This window comes from Dendrobates tinctorius, unplaced genomic scaffold, assembly GCF_039654945.1.
Source record: "Dendrobates tinctorius isolate UK_male_01 unplaced genomic scaffold, ASM3965494v1 ptg000232l, whole genome shotgun sequence".
NCBI classification, from domain to species: domain Eukaryota; kingdom Metazoa; phylum Chordata; class Amphibia; order Anura; family Dendrobatidae; genus Dendrobates; species Dendrobates tinctorius.
The window spans coordinates 20,348,650-20,366,149 of record NW_027361899.1 but is presented as its reverse complement, the minus strand read 5'-3'; the positions used below and the strand labels follow the sequence as shown (position 1 = coordinate 20,366,149).

The following is a 17,500-nucleotide window of genomic DNA, read 5'->3' as shown; positions in this document are numbered from 1 at the left end:
GCGGGCGAATCCCTCAGACAATTGGACTTTACTATACCTTATCTTTTTGTTTTGCCGTTATGTCAGAAAGGCTCTGATTACTTTGTTGAACCCTGCTATGTTTTATGCTGTTCCATAAGAAACCAGCAGGTGATTTACCACAAGAAGCGTTCCTGTGTCTATCTTAGGAAGCAGCTGAGTGAGTCAACCCCTCACACCACGTAAATGATGTGCATACAGATAGTAGTTCCTCCCTCTCCCTGTAATTGATACATGCACAGATAGTACTGTTGCCCTACCTCTCCACTTAAATGATGTTGCTACAGATAATTCTGTTTCCCTATCTCTGCACATAAATGATGTAGGTAACAGATAGTACTGTCTACTGGTCTCTACATTAATGATGTGGATACAGATACTGTAATTCTGTCTCCTTATAGCTGCCTGCAAATTATGTGGTTACAAGATGGTACTGGCACATTGTCTCCATGTAAATGATGCTTTCACAGATAGTACTGCCTCCCTATCTCTCCCTGTAAATGGTGTGGGTACAGATAGTACTGCCTCCCTATCTCTCCCTGTAAATGGTGTGGGTACAGATAGTACTGCATCCTTTTCTCTTTCTGTAAATCATGTAGATAAAGTACTGCTGCCCTGTCCGTCTCTCCTTGCAAATAAGGTAGGTACAGATATTACTGCAGCCATTCTCTTGATCTATAAATTAATGTAAGCACAGATAGTACTGTCTCTTGTACTCCAATCTGGAAAAGTTGGTATCTGGCCAGACAAGGCCATAAATGCAGGGTGCCCAACTTACCGATCACTCCATGCTCCGTTCCATTCCTTATAACCCCATGGGTTTCTTACTCTGACAATCTGGACTTTATCGCCACGATAGGGAATCTGTTCATGACAAGTGACAATCCATTATCCATTTACCTTAAGGTTTAAAAGTGATAGAAAGTGTCTTTTTCCTACATTTATATGTTACCTCTTCAGCTCCGGTCAGGGAATACGCATGGTTCTTGACCACATTGGTGCTGACGACTATTTCTCCTGTTCCAGAGTCAGATTTCTGTGATAAATGATAAATATATCAGGATATGGGTCTAATACCCAATATCCAGGGATGTAGCTATAATGGGTAGGGGGTTTCAGTCGCACCCAGGCTCTGGAGCCGAGAAGTGCCCATATAGGTCCCTTTGGCTCATGTGAAGAGGTCAATACTATTAAAGACTGAGATTTTGCATTGACAAGCTTCAGCTTGCCGTTACACCACTGACAATTGTGTTTGCGGTCAAGGGTGATGAACGGGTTACAATACAGAATTACAACATTGGTTGCAGTTCTATTGATAGGATACACATTCTCTGCTTTCATTCACAAAACCAATATTTTATGTGCCTTCAGCTGCCACTAGAGGGAGCTCACTGCATGAAGATTTTCTGTAGCTCATATTGAAGTCAATAATAAATCTGTCTGCAGGGAGCTCCCCCTAGTGGTTACAGAAATTCTCTATCTTTATATTGATGTTTTCTCCTGAACTGCAAGGTTATTAGTAAATCAATATCAAGTTTGCCCATGCAATATTGAACACGTTAAATAATTATAAGTAGGGGACGACAAGGGAAAAAAAAATTGGTGCCCATTTTCTGTTGTTTCTGTTCTGGACTCAAATATTGTTTTATGTGAATGAAAAATAGTCCAGAAATTGCAACGTCTACACCATCATACAGTTGCCAAAATAATAGTGCACTACACTGTTGTAACTACCATACCCTTGAGAAATAATATAATGAGTGCCCAGTAATGCTACACAATGCCTATGGAAACATCACCATACGGTGCCTTATAATACTGCCATACAATTACGACCAACAGGAATGCCAAGCCTTGGGCACCAAGCTTTTCCTAGCACCCGCTTTAGCTACAGCAGCCAATTTCCAGCCTCACAAATCCCAGGAGACTTACGGTGCTACACGTGAGCAGGGATCTCTTCATTAAGGCTGTCTGGATGATCTGAAACAAATTCGGTGGGGCCCTATCGAAATAATAGAGTTCACCAATCCCACCGGTGAAGTCCTCCAAAGCCTCTAATGGTACACCTCCGGCAAGTGCTTCATACGACCCATTCACCCTGCAAACAGATACACATTAAAAGGAAACTCCGGCAGAAATGATGTAGCTTTTGTTGCTGTTTTATACACTGGGGGATGTATACACACTCCGTGCAATGTGGCGGATCCCCTGCCACTGTTAAGCAGGCGGTCAAAAATATAGGTAAATATAATACTGTCCCTATGTAAATGATTGTGCCAGCATATGGTATAACAATCTATCAACCTTTCCTTGTAAATGATAGTCACATATTGTACCTGCCCATACAGGATATCTGCCTTTAGTGCCTATAGTGCCTCACTGTATATGATCTAGGTACAGATAGTACTGTAGTGTCTCCTTGTGTCTCGCTGTAAATCATAGAATCATAGAATGTTAGAGTTGGAAGGGACCCCCGGGGTCATCGTGTCCAACCCCCTGCTCAATGCAGGAGTCACTAAACCATCTCAGACAGATGTCTGTCCAGCCTCTGTTTGAAGACTTCCATTGAAGGAGAACTCACCACCTCTCGTGACAGCCTGTTCCACTCATTGACTCATTGATCACCCTCACTAAATAATGTAGGTACAGTAAGTATGGCCTCCCTGTTTCTCCCTGTACATAATGTAGATTCAAATAGTACTGCCTGCTTGCCTTTTCCTATAAATAATGTAGGCACAGATAGTACTGCATCCCTGTTTCCCCCTACTAGTGTTGTAGATTCAAACAGTGCTATGTTAATAACTCTAGGTATATATTATTATTATTCATTATTATAGGGCCATTTATTCCATGGCACTTTACATGTGAAAACAAGTACAAAAGGAGAGCGTGAATGCAGCTCCAGTAGATTGCACATCTCACTGTGAATTATGTGGGTACAGATAGTACAGTTTCTCCATTTCTTTTTGTAAATGATGTAGGTATAGATAGTACTGCCTCTCTGTCTCTCCTTGTACAAGATGTAGGTACAGTTAGCACTTCCTTTCTCTAGATGTAATTTATGTACTGGGTACAAGTAATACTGCCTCCCTTTCTCTCTCTGTAAATGATGTAGGTACAGATAGTACTGCGTCCCTGTTTCTCCTTGTACATGATGTAGGTATAGAGAGTACTGTGTCCCTGTTTCTCCTTGTACATGATGTAGGTACAGAGAGTACTGCGTCCCTGTTTCTCCTTGTACATGATGTAGGTACAGAGAGTACTGCGTCCCTGTTTCTCCTTGTACATGATGTAGGTACAGAGAGTACTGCATCCTGGTTTCTCCTTGTACATGATGTAGGTACAGATAGTACTGTGTCCCTGTCTCTCCTTGTACATGATGTAGGTACAGATAGTACTGCGTTGCTGTCACTTCATGTGTAGATAATACTGCCTCCCTGTCTCTTTTGTATATGATGTAGATATAGATAGTACTGCCTCACTGTAAAATATATAAGTTCAGATAGTATTCCCTGAAAATGATGTAAGCACAGACAGTACTGGTTCCCTGTTGCTCCTATTAGTAGATAATATAAGTGTAACTCCAGTAGGTAACATGGTATCTCAGATTTTCTCTGTCAATTATGTAGGTTAAGATGGTAATACCTTTTCACCTCTTCATATAAATGATGTATAAAGTATATTGCATGCTGCTCCCCTATCTCTCACTCTGTAATGTGAGTCCAGATCATACTGCCTCCCTTTCTCTTGACATAGGTATAAATAGTATTGCCTTTCTGACTATCCCTGTAGATGATGTATGAATAGATATTACTGCCTCCCTGTGACTCATTGGCATGTAGGTATTTATATAGGTATAGATAGTACAGCCTCGCTGTAAGTGATGTAGGCACAGAGAGTACTGCCTCCCTGTTTCTCCCTACTGGTAGATACAAGCAGTGCCTGGTCACAAATGTAGTTCCAGTGGGTAGTACAGTATTTCAGACAGTCTTACCCTATGAATTATGTAGTTAATGATGATACTGCCTCCCTATTATTCCCTGTGAATTATCTATGTACTGATAGTACTACTTCCCTGTCTTTCCCTGCAAATGACGTAGGTTCAGATAATACTGCCTTTCTTTTATTCCCATTAAATGGTATAGGCACAAGTAATACTGCCTTCTTTTCTCTCACTTTAAATGAAGTAGGCACAGATAGTACTGCCTCCCTGTCACTCACTGGAAATTAAGTAGGCACAGATAGTACTGCCTCCCTGTCACTCACTGGAAATTAAGTAGGCACAGATAGTATTGCCTCCCTGTCACTCACTGGAAATGATGTAGGTACAGGTAGTACTGCCTCCCTGTTACTCACTGGAAATGATGTAGGTACAGGTAGTACTGCCTCCCTGTTACTCACTGGAAATGATGTAGGTACAGGTAGTACTGCCTCCCTGTTACTCAATGGAAATGAAGTAGGCACAGGTAGTACTGCCTCCCTGTTACTCAATGGAAATGAAGTAGGCACAGATAGTACTGCCTCCCTGTCACTCACTGGAAATGATGTAGGTACAGGTAGTACTGCCTCCCTGTCACTCACTGGAAATGATGTAGGTACAGGTAGTACTGCCTCCCTGTTACTCAATGGAAATGAAGTAGGCACAGATAGTACTGCCTCCCTGTCACCCTCTGGAAATTATGCAGGTACAAGTAGTACGGTCTCCCGTTAATGATCTAGGTACAGATAGGGATGTAGTACAATTTCTATCACATGGTAGAATTCAGAACTGCTCAGGTGATTATTTTAGGGTCTTACTTGGCATAGGCCTTCTCCAGAAGGGCGCTCCAGAACTCATTAGCAGTGGTAGACTTGACAAACAGCAGCTTACTTTTCTTTGTAGGAAGCCGATCATCCACAACTACATCCACCCACTCACCGTACTGCCAGAACTGGGGGGAACAGGTTATCGGTTATTATACAAGAGAATGTGCTAATCTTACACCTGAGTCATGGAGCTCGTCATCAATGCAGAGAGCGAGAATCTTATATTTGGTCTTGTTGTGGCAACAAGCGTTATATTATGGGATTATTTTATTTAAGTATGACGAAAAGATCATCAATGTCATTCAAACAGATGGACTCTAGAACCAAAAAAATAACCATTGTTAGATGGGACTTTTTTCGACAGGTGGGTAGTGGGTCCTCCCACAGAAATGTATGGCCACCTCTCCAATACTAACAGTGGCCTATCATTCACCTAGTGACCACCAGCTGCTAGAGTCGCCGGACCCCTATCCTGATCAGTTGATCAATGGGATGGCTACATTTAAAGGAGAGGGCGAAAGTAGAACTAAATACAACATATGATATGTTACCTTAAAGTGAAATATTCCTGCATAGTTGGTGTCAAAGCTCTGATCCACGGGGACAACGCGGCAGAGACAGTCGTCATTCAGAGTCAGAGATGCGATGGAACAGAGAAACCAGCAGTCACCTGTACAAAAAAGCCTTTTATGTGCAGCATTTTAAAGACATCAGATATACAGAACACAACATATCATATAGTGTATGCATTTACCACTATTAGATATAGTTTTAGCCCTTTTCTCCTCTCAAATATTAATTCCATGGAGTCACAACAAACCTTTAAAGCCACCCATCATAGCCAATGATGGAGGAAATAGTTCCAAACATCAGGGACCTAAAGGGAATGTATCATCGGAATATCACATATCAGCTTTTTATCACGTCTGCGTTGCAATATAGACTGAGACAAAACAAACATTTCATCTATTAAAAGGTGTGTGTTACTGACAGCTGGGTTCATTCTGTACTGTCGAAAATTACAGTAAGGCACACAGATAAAGTTCTGTATGCAGTTCCCATCACAAATCACAGTTTTTGGTGCAGGGGCAATCCTCCATCACTCTGTGGAGACTATTACAGTTTATGACATTTCTGTCAATTAACATCCATTCTACAGTGGGTACGGAAAGTATTCAGACCCCTTTACATTTTTCACTCTTTGTTTCATTGCAGCCATTTGGTAAATTCAAAAAAGTTCATTTTTCCTCATTAATGTGCACTCTGCACCCCATCTTGACTGAAAAAAACAGAAATGTAGAAATTTCTGCAAATTTATTAAAAAAGAAAAACTGAAATATCACATGGTCATAAGTATTCAGACCCTTTCATCAGTATTGAGTAGAAGCACGTTTTGAGCTAGTACAGCCATGAGTCTTCTTCGGAATGATGCAACAAGTCTCTCACCCCCGAATTTGGGGATCCTCTGCCATTCTTCCTCGCAGATCCTCTCCAGTTCCGTCAGGTTGGATGGTGAACGTTGATGGACAGCCATTTTCAGGTCTCTCCAGAGATGCTCAATTGGGTTTAGGTCAGTGCTCTGGCTGGGCCAGTCAAGAATGGTCACAGAGTTGTTCTGAAGCCACTCCTTTGTTATTTTAGCTGTGTGCTTAGGGTCATTGTCTTGTTGGAAGGTGAACCTTCGGCCAAGTCTGAGGTCCAGAGCACTCTGGAAGAGGGTTTCATCCAGGATATCTCTGTACTTGGCTGCATAAATGTTTCATTCAATTGAAACCAGTCTTCCTGTCCCTGCAGCTGAAAAACACCCCCATAGCATGATGCTGCCACCACCATGTTTCACTGTTGGGATTGTGTTGGGTAAGTGATGAGCAGTGCCTGGTTTTCTCCACATATACCACTTAGAATTATCACCAAAAATGTCTATCTTCATCTCATCAGAGCAGAGAATCTCATTTCTCATAGTCTGGGAGTCCTTCATGTGTTTTTTAGCAAACTCTATGCGGGCTTTCATATGTCTGGCACTGAGGAGAGGCTTCCGTCGGGCCACTCTGCCATAAAGGCCTGACTGGTGGAGGGCTGCAGTGATAGTTGACTTTATGGAACTTTCTCCCATCTCCCTACTGCATCTGTGCAGCTCAGCCACAGTGATCTTGGGGTTCTTCTTTACCTCTCTCACAAAGGCTCTTCTCTCACGATTGCTCAGTTTGGCTGGACGGCCAGGTCTAGGAAGACTTCTGGTGGTCCCAAACTTCTTCCATTGAAGCATTATGGAGGCCACTGTGCTCTTAGGAACCTTGAGTACTGCAGAAATTCTTTTATAACCTTGGCCAGATCTGTGCCTTGCCACAATTCTGTCTCTGAGCTCCTTAGCCAGTTCCTTTGACCTCATGATTCTCATTTGGTCTGACATGCACTGTGAACTGTGAGGTCTTATATAGACAGGTGAGCGGCTTTACAAATCAAGTCCTATCTGTTTAATTAAACACTGGACTCTAATGAAGGAGTAGAACCATCTCAAGGAGGATCACAAGGAAATGGACAGAATGCGACTTAAACATGAGTGTCTGAGCAAAAAGGCTGAATACTTATGACCATGTGATATTTCAGTTTTACTTTTTTAATAAATTTGCAAAAATGTCTAATTTTACTTTTTTTCCATCAAGAAAAACCAGGGGAAGAGTCTTGAGGAGATCATTTACATATTCCCAGTGCCTTCTGGGATAAGTGAAGAGTCTCTGCGAGCTCAACGATCACTGGGTTTTGGCTGTTGCAGCTGAAAAGAGGAAATCGGAAAACCAGGGGAAGAGTCTTGAGGAGATCATTTGCATATTCCCAGTGCCTTCTGGGATAAGTGAAGAGTCTCCGCGAGCTCAACGATCACTGGGTTTTGGCTGTTGCAGCTGAAAAGAGGAAATCGGAAAACCAGGGGAAGAGTCTTGAGGAGACTGTCGCCTGTCGGCGCGCGAATTTTGGCTCATCTTTCATCGTTTTTTAAGAAATCTCAATATGGAAGAGTCCAGGAGCCATTTGGTGAGCTGCATTTCTTGCTACATGTTCACAGACTTACCAGTGGAAAAGCCAAACTTCACATGCCACAAATGCAAGCTTGTGTCCCTGCTGGAGGAAAAGTTGCAAAATCTCGAAGAGAGGTTAGCTACGTTGAAGATCATTAAGGAAGGTGAAGAGTTCTTAGACAGAGCAGAATTATCTCTTCATGTTACAGAAAGAGAAGAAATTCGAAGTGCACCTGAAGAAACAGAGGAATGGAGACATGTGACCCAGAGAAGCAGGAGGATCAGGAGGCAGTCAGCACCCATACTGCTCAGGAACCAGTACCAGGCTCTCACGCAGGAAAACGATGAAGAAATACATCAGGATAAGACTTTGCCCACAAACAGCAACCTTGTACGCCTTCAGAGTCCTCCTGGATGGAGAAAGAAAACTGTTGTGAAGAAGAAACGGAGAGTGGTGGTCATGGGGGATTCCCTGTTGAGAGGAACAGAGGCCGCTATCTGCAGACCGGACATAACTTCAAGAGAAATGTGCTGTCTTCCAGGTGCAAAAATTAAAGATGTGTCTGACAGGATATCAGGACTCTTCAGACCTACAGATGACTACCCATTCCTGCTACTACATGTGGGGACAAATGACACCGCAAGAAACGACCTGGAAACCATCTGCAGAGACTTTGAAGACTTAGGCAAGAAAGTGAAAGAACTGGGAGCGCAGGTGGTCTTCTCTTCCATCCTCCCAGTGGATGGCCATGGAACAAGGAGGTGGAATAAGATTCTGCAGGTGAACAACTGGCTACGTCGATGGTGCCGTCAGCAACTATTTGGATTCATGGATCACGGAGTGAATTACCTTTACGATGGACTGCTTGCTAGAGATGGGGTGCACCTTACGAAGACTGGAAAACATGTATTTGGAAGTTGCCTTGCTACACTTGTAAGGAGAGCTTTAAACTAGAACAACATGGGAAGGGAAGCAAAAGACCAGAAAAAGCCATACACCTGACAAATGCTATTGAGAACTCTGCTATTAGAAGTGGAAAGGAAGAACAAAGAAAAAAGAATCTAATTAATCAAAAAATTGGAGAAAGAGAAACCAATCACAAACTAAAATGTTTCTATACTAATGCACAAAGTATGGGCAACAAACAAGGAGAATTGGAACTACTAACACAGGAAAAGAAATATGATGTCATTGGAATCACTGAAACTTGGTGGGACGATACACATGATTGGAATACAAGACTAGAAGGATACAACTTATTTGCAAGAAACAGACTTGATAAACGAGGAGGAGGTGTCGCATTGTATGTTAGAAACGCGTATATCTGCACAGAGATTGAAGCTTCAGAGACTGGGAGTTCTGTGGAAACTGTTTGAGTAAGAATACAAGGACAGAACAATGGAAAGGACACCATTGTAGGCATTTACTACAGGCCGCCTGTGCAAGCTGAAGATATGGATGAACTCTTTATGCATCAAATGGCCAAGTTCTCCAAAAAATATGACATAGTTGTCATGGGAGATTTCAACTATCCAGACATTTGTTGGGAATCTCTCTCAGGCAAAACTAACAGGTCAAGGAAATTCTTATCCTCTCTTGCTGACAACTTTATCTTCCAAAAGGTAAGGGAGAAAACAAGGGGAACTGCTACCTTGGATCTAATCCTTATAAACAGGGAGGAAATGGTTGAGGAGGTAAAAGTGGCTGGGACCCTAGGATGTAGCGACCATGCAATTTTAGAATTTTGGATAACTAGAGGAATAAGACCTGTGAAGACTCAGACGTCAAGGTTAGATTTCAGAAAGGCAGATTTTAAGGGATTCAGAAAGAGAATTGGAGGGATCCAATGGCTGGATATCCTTAAAGACAAAAATGTCCAGGAAGGATGGGAAATCTTGAAAAATGAAATTCTCAAAGCACAATTATTAACAATTCCGAAAAGAGGGAAGAATAGGAAGCATTTAAGGAAACCAGGATGGATGAACACAGAACTTAAGCACATGCTAAAAAGGAAGAAAAAAATGTTTATAAAATGGAAAGAGGGAGGCATATCTAAAGAAGAATATAATGCTGTCTGCAGAACCTGCAGGGCACAAATCAGATTAGCTAAAGCTGAAAATGAATTGAGGCTTGCAAGAGATGTCAAAAGCAATAATAAAGGATTTTGGGGATATGTCAAAAGTAAAAGAAAAGTCAAAGATGCTATAGGATTTTTACAGGATGAAAATGATGAAATGGTAAGACAGGATGTTGAGAAGGCCGAACTTTTAAATTCCTATTTTGCATCTGTTTTCTCTCAGAAAGGAAAAGTAACATCAACTGTTCTTCACTGTCCTATTAAGGGTATAGAAGAATCCAGGATATCTATAAACAGAAAGATAGTGAGGAAACACTTAGCTAACCTAAATGAATTCAAGTCTCCAGGTCCAGATGAATTACACCCCAGAGTACTGAAGGAGATAGCAGAAGAAATTTTTGAACCCCTCTCCATAATCTTTGAAAATTCTTGGAGAACAGGAGAAGTCCCAGAAGACTGGAGAAGAGCAAATGTTGTTCCTATCTTCAAAAAGGGGAAGAAGGTGGACCCAGGTAACTATAGGCCGGTGAGTCTGACTTCTATACCAGGAAAGATCTTTGAACAAATTATTAAACAACATGTATGTCAGTACCTGGATAAGAATGAAGTGATTAAACAGAGTCAGCATGGGTTTGTAACTAATAAGTCATGTCAGACTAACTTAATTTCCTTCTATGACGGAATCACTGATTGGGTGGATCAAGGAAATGCTGTAGATATAGTATATCTTGATTTCAGCAAAGCATTTGACAAAGTATCTCATACAATCCTTATTGAAAAAATGACAAAATATGGAATGGACAAGGCAACTGTTAGGTGGATTCATAACTGGCTTAGTGATCGGACCCAGAGAGTGGTCGTAAATGGCTGCACATCCAGTTGGAAGAATGTCTCAAGTGGGGTACCACAGGGCTCTGTCCTGGGCCCTGTATTGTTCAACATCTTTATCAATGATTTAGATGAAGGAATTGCGGGTAAACTGATTACATTTGCTGATGACACAAAGCTAGGAGGGATAGCTAATACTAGAGAAGAGAGAGAGGATTCAAAAAGATATAAATAAACTGGAGAAGTGGGCAGCAACTAACAGAATGGTTTTTAACAGGGAAAAATGCAAAGTACTACATCTGGGCAATAAAAATTAAAAAAGCATATACAGAATTGGAGGAATAGGGCTAAGCAACAGCACATGTGAAAAAGACTTGGGTATACTAATAGATCACAGACTGAATATGAGTCAACAGTGTGATGCAGCAGCAAAAAAGGCAAATGCAATTCTAGGATGTATTAACAGAAGCATACAGTCTAGATCACGTGAAGTCATTATTTCCCTCTACTCCTCTTTGGTCAGACCTCATCTTAGATATTAGAAAAAACTTTTTGACAGTTAGAGTGATCAATGAGTGGAACAAGCTGCCACGAGAAGTGGTGAGTTCTCGAGTCCTTCAATGGAAGTCTTCAAACAGAGGCTGGACAGACATCTGACTGGGATGATTTAGCGAATCCTGCTTTGAGCAGGGGGTTGGACCAGATGGCCCAGGAGGTCCCTTCCAACTCTACGATTCTATGATTCTATGATTCTAAGATGGGGTGCATAGTGTACATTAATGAGAAAAAAAAGAATTTTTTTGAATTTACCAAATGGCTGCAATGAAACAAAGAGTGAAAAATTTAAAGGGGTCTGAATACTTTCCACACCCACTGTATATATATATATATATATATATATATATATATATATATATAATGAAAATCCTTTGTGTTTCCCAAGAGTTCACCCTTCTTCCTCACTGTCCTGTGACTGTAGGATAACTGGCTGCAGCAGGAGCCTCCCCCCACTCAGTTCTAAAGAAACTCCACCCACAAGAACTGATCATTAGGAAATTAACCCCTAAATTCTCTGCAGCATTTCCCCAAGACTGAATGTTTCCCGATCGTGCAGAATATGCTGAAAAATAACAACAGTGAGGAGATCTTTATTTCTTACATTTATCAGCCATTTCTAGGCTGCTTTCCTTTAATTCGCTATATAGCAAGACAATGAAATTATAACACAAAAAAGGGAAATATAAACTTTCCAGTCACTGCTACACCCCCATCTCATATATATAGAATGAGAAATGTTGGGTGCAGGAAGAGAAAGTTTTCAATGTGATGAACACCACTTACCTAATGATCCCTGCCGGACATCTGCGCGACTCGCACCTTCATTAATAAACTGTGGATTGGGTTTTATTTTCTGTAAGAGATTAATAATATAAGAGCGGATTAAATTATTATTACAGCTTCCTATATTGGGTAACCCATCAGCTGGAGGAGCTTCGTCCTGACAGTTTCCTTTAGATCACGACACCAACATGAGGGAATTTCTCATACATCTCCCATAATAAATCCATTGTCAAAAAGCCGATACACCCACCAAAACCTCCCTAAATGCTGGTTAGTAATTTAATTTGGAATCCACACAGAAAAGAAGGTCGCACTTTTCGGGATGAAGAAATATCTAGCAGGTTTATTGACACATAAAATACATGTCAAGCCGGGGGAGTGACATACAGAGTGCAAGAAAGGCTGACAACGGCCGTTTCGCGCTGTTCAAGCGCTTCAACGGGTCAATAAACCTGCTAGATATTTCTTCATCCCAAAGAGTGTGACCTTCTTTTCTGTGTGGATTCCTAGGATTGTCTATTTCCAGGTCCGGCACCCGGGATTTTCAACATTTGGTGTCTGCATGTCGCATGCCAAAGTCAATTATACGGTAACAGCGGTGCCGTCCGCGCTTTTTTCTTTAATATAACTCGTCTATAGGAAGAAATGGACGGTCCTGGTGCCAGTATATGCAATAGTATCTGCAGCTGTCATCGGCTTGAGTGCACCATGCTGGTGGCCAACTAGCTACAGGTGGATCCAAAGCAGTGACCAATAACCAATGGCACTCCAATATTGCAAAACTGAAGTTCCCAGCATGGTCTGACAGCGGAGGGATCACGGGGCAAGTTCAGAATAGTAGTTTTGCAACAGCTAAATAGCCATAGATTGTTGACCACCGATCTGGAGCCACTGGTGGGCAGCTGACAAGAGCTGGTGCAACGTGTGCTCTACATGAGTCTCCAGAGCGGTAATCTCAAACCTACTCCCGGAATGCTGAGGCTATGTGTATACGGCTTTTTTTTTTTTACATGTACTTAGTGCCTTTGTGCACACTGAGACTTTTTTCAGAGTTTTTGGATTGGAAACTGAGTAGATACTCAGTTTTAAGGTGATTTGAGTTTTTCAGGAGGATTTGGAGAGTTTCTGCTTCAAAAATTACTCAAAATACTCAATATGCACATACCCACTTACCAGAGACTCTCAAAATCCTCCTCAAACACTCAAAATTCCACAAAACACTTGGAGTGGCTATGTGCGCAGAGCATTTTTGCTGAGTTTTCAGAGCAGAAACAGAGCAGAATTTTTACATATTTCATCATCAGATGTCAGCGGCGGCTTCAGCCAGGGTCACATGATGCTCACAGGCAGAGAGGCCAACAAGAGATATTTACAAAAATACTTCTATAAAAGGTTTGCATCGGTGGGGGCATTATAGAAGGTTGTGGACAACCTCTTTAATGTTGGTAATGTGTGATGCTCGACAGTAGGGAGAGCAAGAGTTAAGCTCGGGACTAGCCCAGAGAGGGAGGTGCAAAAGGGAAAGTGACAGTTTCCTGTTAGAATGTCAGAGAGGCCCCAGAGTGAGTAGTAAGAAGACCTAAGGTCCAGTGTGAGCAGTGCCGCAGCTCCTGGGTGTTGCCTGTGAGAGGAGCCCGAGAAAAAGGGTTAGTGTGATGAGGAGCAGAAACAAGGAAAGTGATCAAAAGACAGAGTGAATTACCAGAGACAGGTCATAGAAGCGGACGCATAGCTGTGTGGCCAAGAGTTTATAACTCAAAGAGGTAACTGGCCTAAGTGGGACAGAGTACGCAAGACGATGAGCGTGCCCTGGGGGGGAGAGATCCAGAGCGTCAGAAAAATAAGAGATAAGTAAAGGCCATAGTGGCAAAGTAGCTCCCCTAAGGGGAAAAAGGTTGACCATAGGTCTCTTAAAAGCTGGACTGTAGTACTGAGCCGGGCTGTGGTGAAGTAAAGAGGAAAAATAAAGGCAGATGACAAGAGAGAAAAGATGAAGGAATCTGTGTGTGGAAAATGCTCCGTATTAAAAAAGAAATGTTCGTGAAGAAATGTGCCCGCTATCTCCTGTATATAACCCTCGCCAAGTTCATGTTTATGTTAAACTCTTGGTTTCTCACCTTGCTGGCAAACCAGCAACATCAGTGACATGCAGCCTGCAAGGGCGCCCTCACGCCACAAGTCCACACACCCAGCCAGGACCCCCAACTTCATGTAACGTGCCAGGGCGTAAGAGACGCGTACTTCTCCCATGGCTACCGTCCTGTGCCACATCACAGTTAATGAGAGGAAACTGAGCGGAAACTCTCCAAATCCTCGTCCAAATGTCAAAACTCCTCAAAAACATGGAGTTTCTGCTCAGTATAGAGAGTGAAGAATGAACAAGCAACTGCTTCCAGGTATCTGAGCACTGAAGTGGTTAAAAGAAGTTACAGGAGACAGAACACGTGTGTACAGCACTGTGGTCACTTTATGGGATGCTTTTGCAGCAATTTTTCAGACCCATTTCAAGATGTCGTGTGCGCGTGTCCTAAGGCTATGTCCATATTCAGCTTTTCTAAGCATTTTAGGAGCCAAAATGTGCACGCGGAGTCTTTTTGCTGTGTTTTTTTTTTAAAGGAAACTGAGTAGAACCTCCAAGTCTTTCAGAAGCTTAGAGGAGGATTTGAAGACCTTTCTCTCAGTTTCTTCTTGGTTTCTGCTCCAAAGCCTCCAAGAAAAATTTTGTGTATACATAGCCACTAAGTGGAAAATCTCCAAATCCTCCTCCACATCTCAAAGCTCCACAAAAACATTGAGTTTCTGCTCATTTTTAGCTCCAACAACTCAGCCAAAAGACTCTGTGTGCACATAGCCTTAGAGATGTAGCTTTGCTACCGGAGGAAATTCACAAATAATGAAAGTAAGAAATAGATTATACATGTGAAATAGAATGAATACACCCAATAAGATAAAGAAAGGTCAATACAGCAGAATACTCCATTGTATAAATTTATCATTCAGTGTTTCCTCACCGAAGGTCTTTTCCACTCAAGTCCTTGAACTTTCTCTGAGTTTGGACCCAGTTCCTTGAATCCGAGAGACGACCAAGCGGCAGGAAATGTGGGATCCTCGAATAACGTTCCAGAGGCCAAGCACTGTGCCCTCAACTCCTCAAAGTCTTGGTTTAAGTATTTCGTTGGGGTCTTATTGGCACCAACACCTAAAGCTGTGGCCCTGTTCTTGGCCAGTTTAGCCGCTACGCCTGCCATAGTACCGGGCTTCTGTGTGTAGGGAGACTGATAACTATATACATACTGTATATATAGTCAGTAAACCAGGTGTAAGAAATTACCCGAGGACATAGGGGAGGAGGAAACAGCTGGAGGAATTCCTGACTAGCAGGGTATAGGGTGTGTAATTGTGGTAGTAACGTCACTGTCACATATCTGCAGAAGAGAGAAGGTCACTATTACTAATCTCCACCTTCTAAACTGATTGTCTTTTCTGTCATCCGTAAGCTGAGACTAAAATTCAGCCCTGGCAATTGAAAGCCCACAAGCCCATGCCGTCACCTACCTGCTTTCATAGATGGGGGTCTTTATTACAAATATAACCGTGCCTGATATCAGAGGAAATACAAAGTAACTGTAATTTAAATCTAATTCCAAAATTAATGACATAATTCTATATTATCATGATAATGGTTCTAAATAAATCCAGTAGACCAAGACGAATATAACCAATAATACCGCCGTACGAGGATAAATAATACTTCCACACTATGACATAATACTACCACATAGTGATCGATTAATTCCACCATACTGATCAACAAGATAATCACAGCATACAAAGATCAGTTTTACTATGATGATGATGATGATGATGATGATGACGATGAATGCTGCAATATTAGAGACAAATTAAAAAAATAATACCGCCAAGCCATAATAATTTTATTTCCATTGCAGGAAAATATTCAGCAGAACTTTACAATTTAGTGGGGACATGTACAGACATCACAAAGTAACACATAGTTTAACAGGTACACAAAGGTCAACAGTTACAGGAGGAGTGAGGGTCCTGCTCACAAGCTTACAAACTGTATAAAAATAGAGGGGCACAATGGGTAGAAGGTGCTGTTATATACAATCCAGCCATCATTATAATGGCAGGCGCGGAACTGCATAAGGAGCGCGCCTCTGACTGTGGAGCCCATCTAACAAACAACAATAAAATACTGCTAGTGCCCAGTCCCCCCCCTCACACCAGTCCCATTGGTGATGCACTAATTGGGATGCCCATGCTGGCCAATGGTTCTTAAAGGGGAAGGGTCCTGCGGACACACCTACAGGGGTTAAAACCAGGTGTCCGTGCCATTAACTTCCTCTTTCCCTCCCGGCGGACACCTGGAAGCTATTGTCCCACCCTCCCTCCCTTATAAGGGTTAATGGATGTGAATGGCCATACTAACTGGCGGATTGTATGCCTCCACATAGTAATAATGTCCTCATATGTGCCTGAACACATTAAACATGTTTCTATGCCTCTACATAATAGTAATTCCCCTTCTGAGCCGCCACGTAGTAGTAACATCTTTCCTTGCCTCCACGACATAGTAATACTGCCCCCTCTGTGTCTCCACACTTTGAGACCACTGACACTGTAAAAAAAGTGTTTGGCGACGGCTGAACCAGACTATCTGTAATTTGTCAGATGGGCAGTCTAGCCCTGTCCATTAGTATGTCTCTAAACTCTGAAGGCACCACATATACCATGATAGCTCCTAAAATCTCCCATCAGTGATCCATTCTTTACTGTGTCTTCTTTTTTTTCCTCTTTGCCTCAGGCCACAGAGCGCGGTTGGGTTGCACCCGTAGTTGTGGCTAATTCTTCTGTCTGTGGTTTTTGGCCAAGTCCCGGCACTTGCTGAGGCTCAGTCGCCACAGAGGTACTGCACGTCCTCCTGAGGTGTGGTGCCCCACCATCCAGGTAAGTTGGAGGCTCCTGACCACGCTCCAACACCTGCATCCCACACAACACGATAGTTCAGCAAAGCCACATTGCAGCTCCCTGCTTGGAGTGTAGCAGAGCACCTTTGGTGCTTGGAACACGAAACATGCTGGGAGGCGGGTGGAGTTAGACTACATAAAAGAGCGGGAAGGTTTAGGATTTGATGTCAGTCGTTCAGTCAGTGAGAGGGAGTTACTCGGTGAGGAGTGAGAAAAGAAGATCCCTGAGAGTTGGATGGAGGAAGGAGGTGCTGCAGCAGATCTCAGTGACCTGGGTCTGCTGGCACGGGAAAGGAAAGAAGGAGAAAGACATTGAACTGAAACCTGATCTTCCATAAGAAGGAAAGACAAGTACGGAACGTAGGAGTAAAAGGGAACAGAGGACATGGGTTAGAGGAAGAACCCTGCCTAGAAGTTCTAAGCG

General features: G+C 42.4%; 1 protein-coding gene across 2 annotated transcripts in view; it reads right to left on the bottom strand.

Moving 5' to 3' along the window:
• Window positions 1-17,500, bottom strand: part of LOC141060133 (calpain-8-like) — a 138,143-nt gene that overhangs the window by 30,720 nt on the left and 89,923 nt on the right. Inside the window, exons 2-7 of one of the 2 annotated variants that reach the window (XM_073556414.1) lie at window positions 12,086-12,155; window positions 5,376-5,494; window positions 4,816-4,949; window positions 1,951-2,116; window positions 971-1,054; window positions 797-882 (exon numbers count right to left, since the gene is read on the bottom strand). In XM_073556414.1, coding sequence (XP_073412515.1) covers window positions 797-882; window positions 971-1,054; window positions 1,951-2,116; window positions 4,816-4,949; window positions 5,376-5,494; window positions 12,086-12,155 — 659 coding nt within the window. Of the gene's footprint in view, window positions 1-796; window positions 883-970; window positions 1,055-1,950; window positions 2,117-4,815; window positions 4,950-5,375; window positions 5,495-12,085; window positions 12,156-17,500 lie in introns of those variants that run through there. The other variant, XR_012222667.1, reaches the window with a different exon arrangement.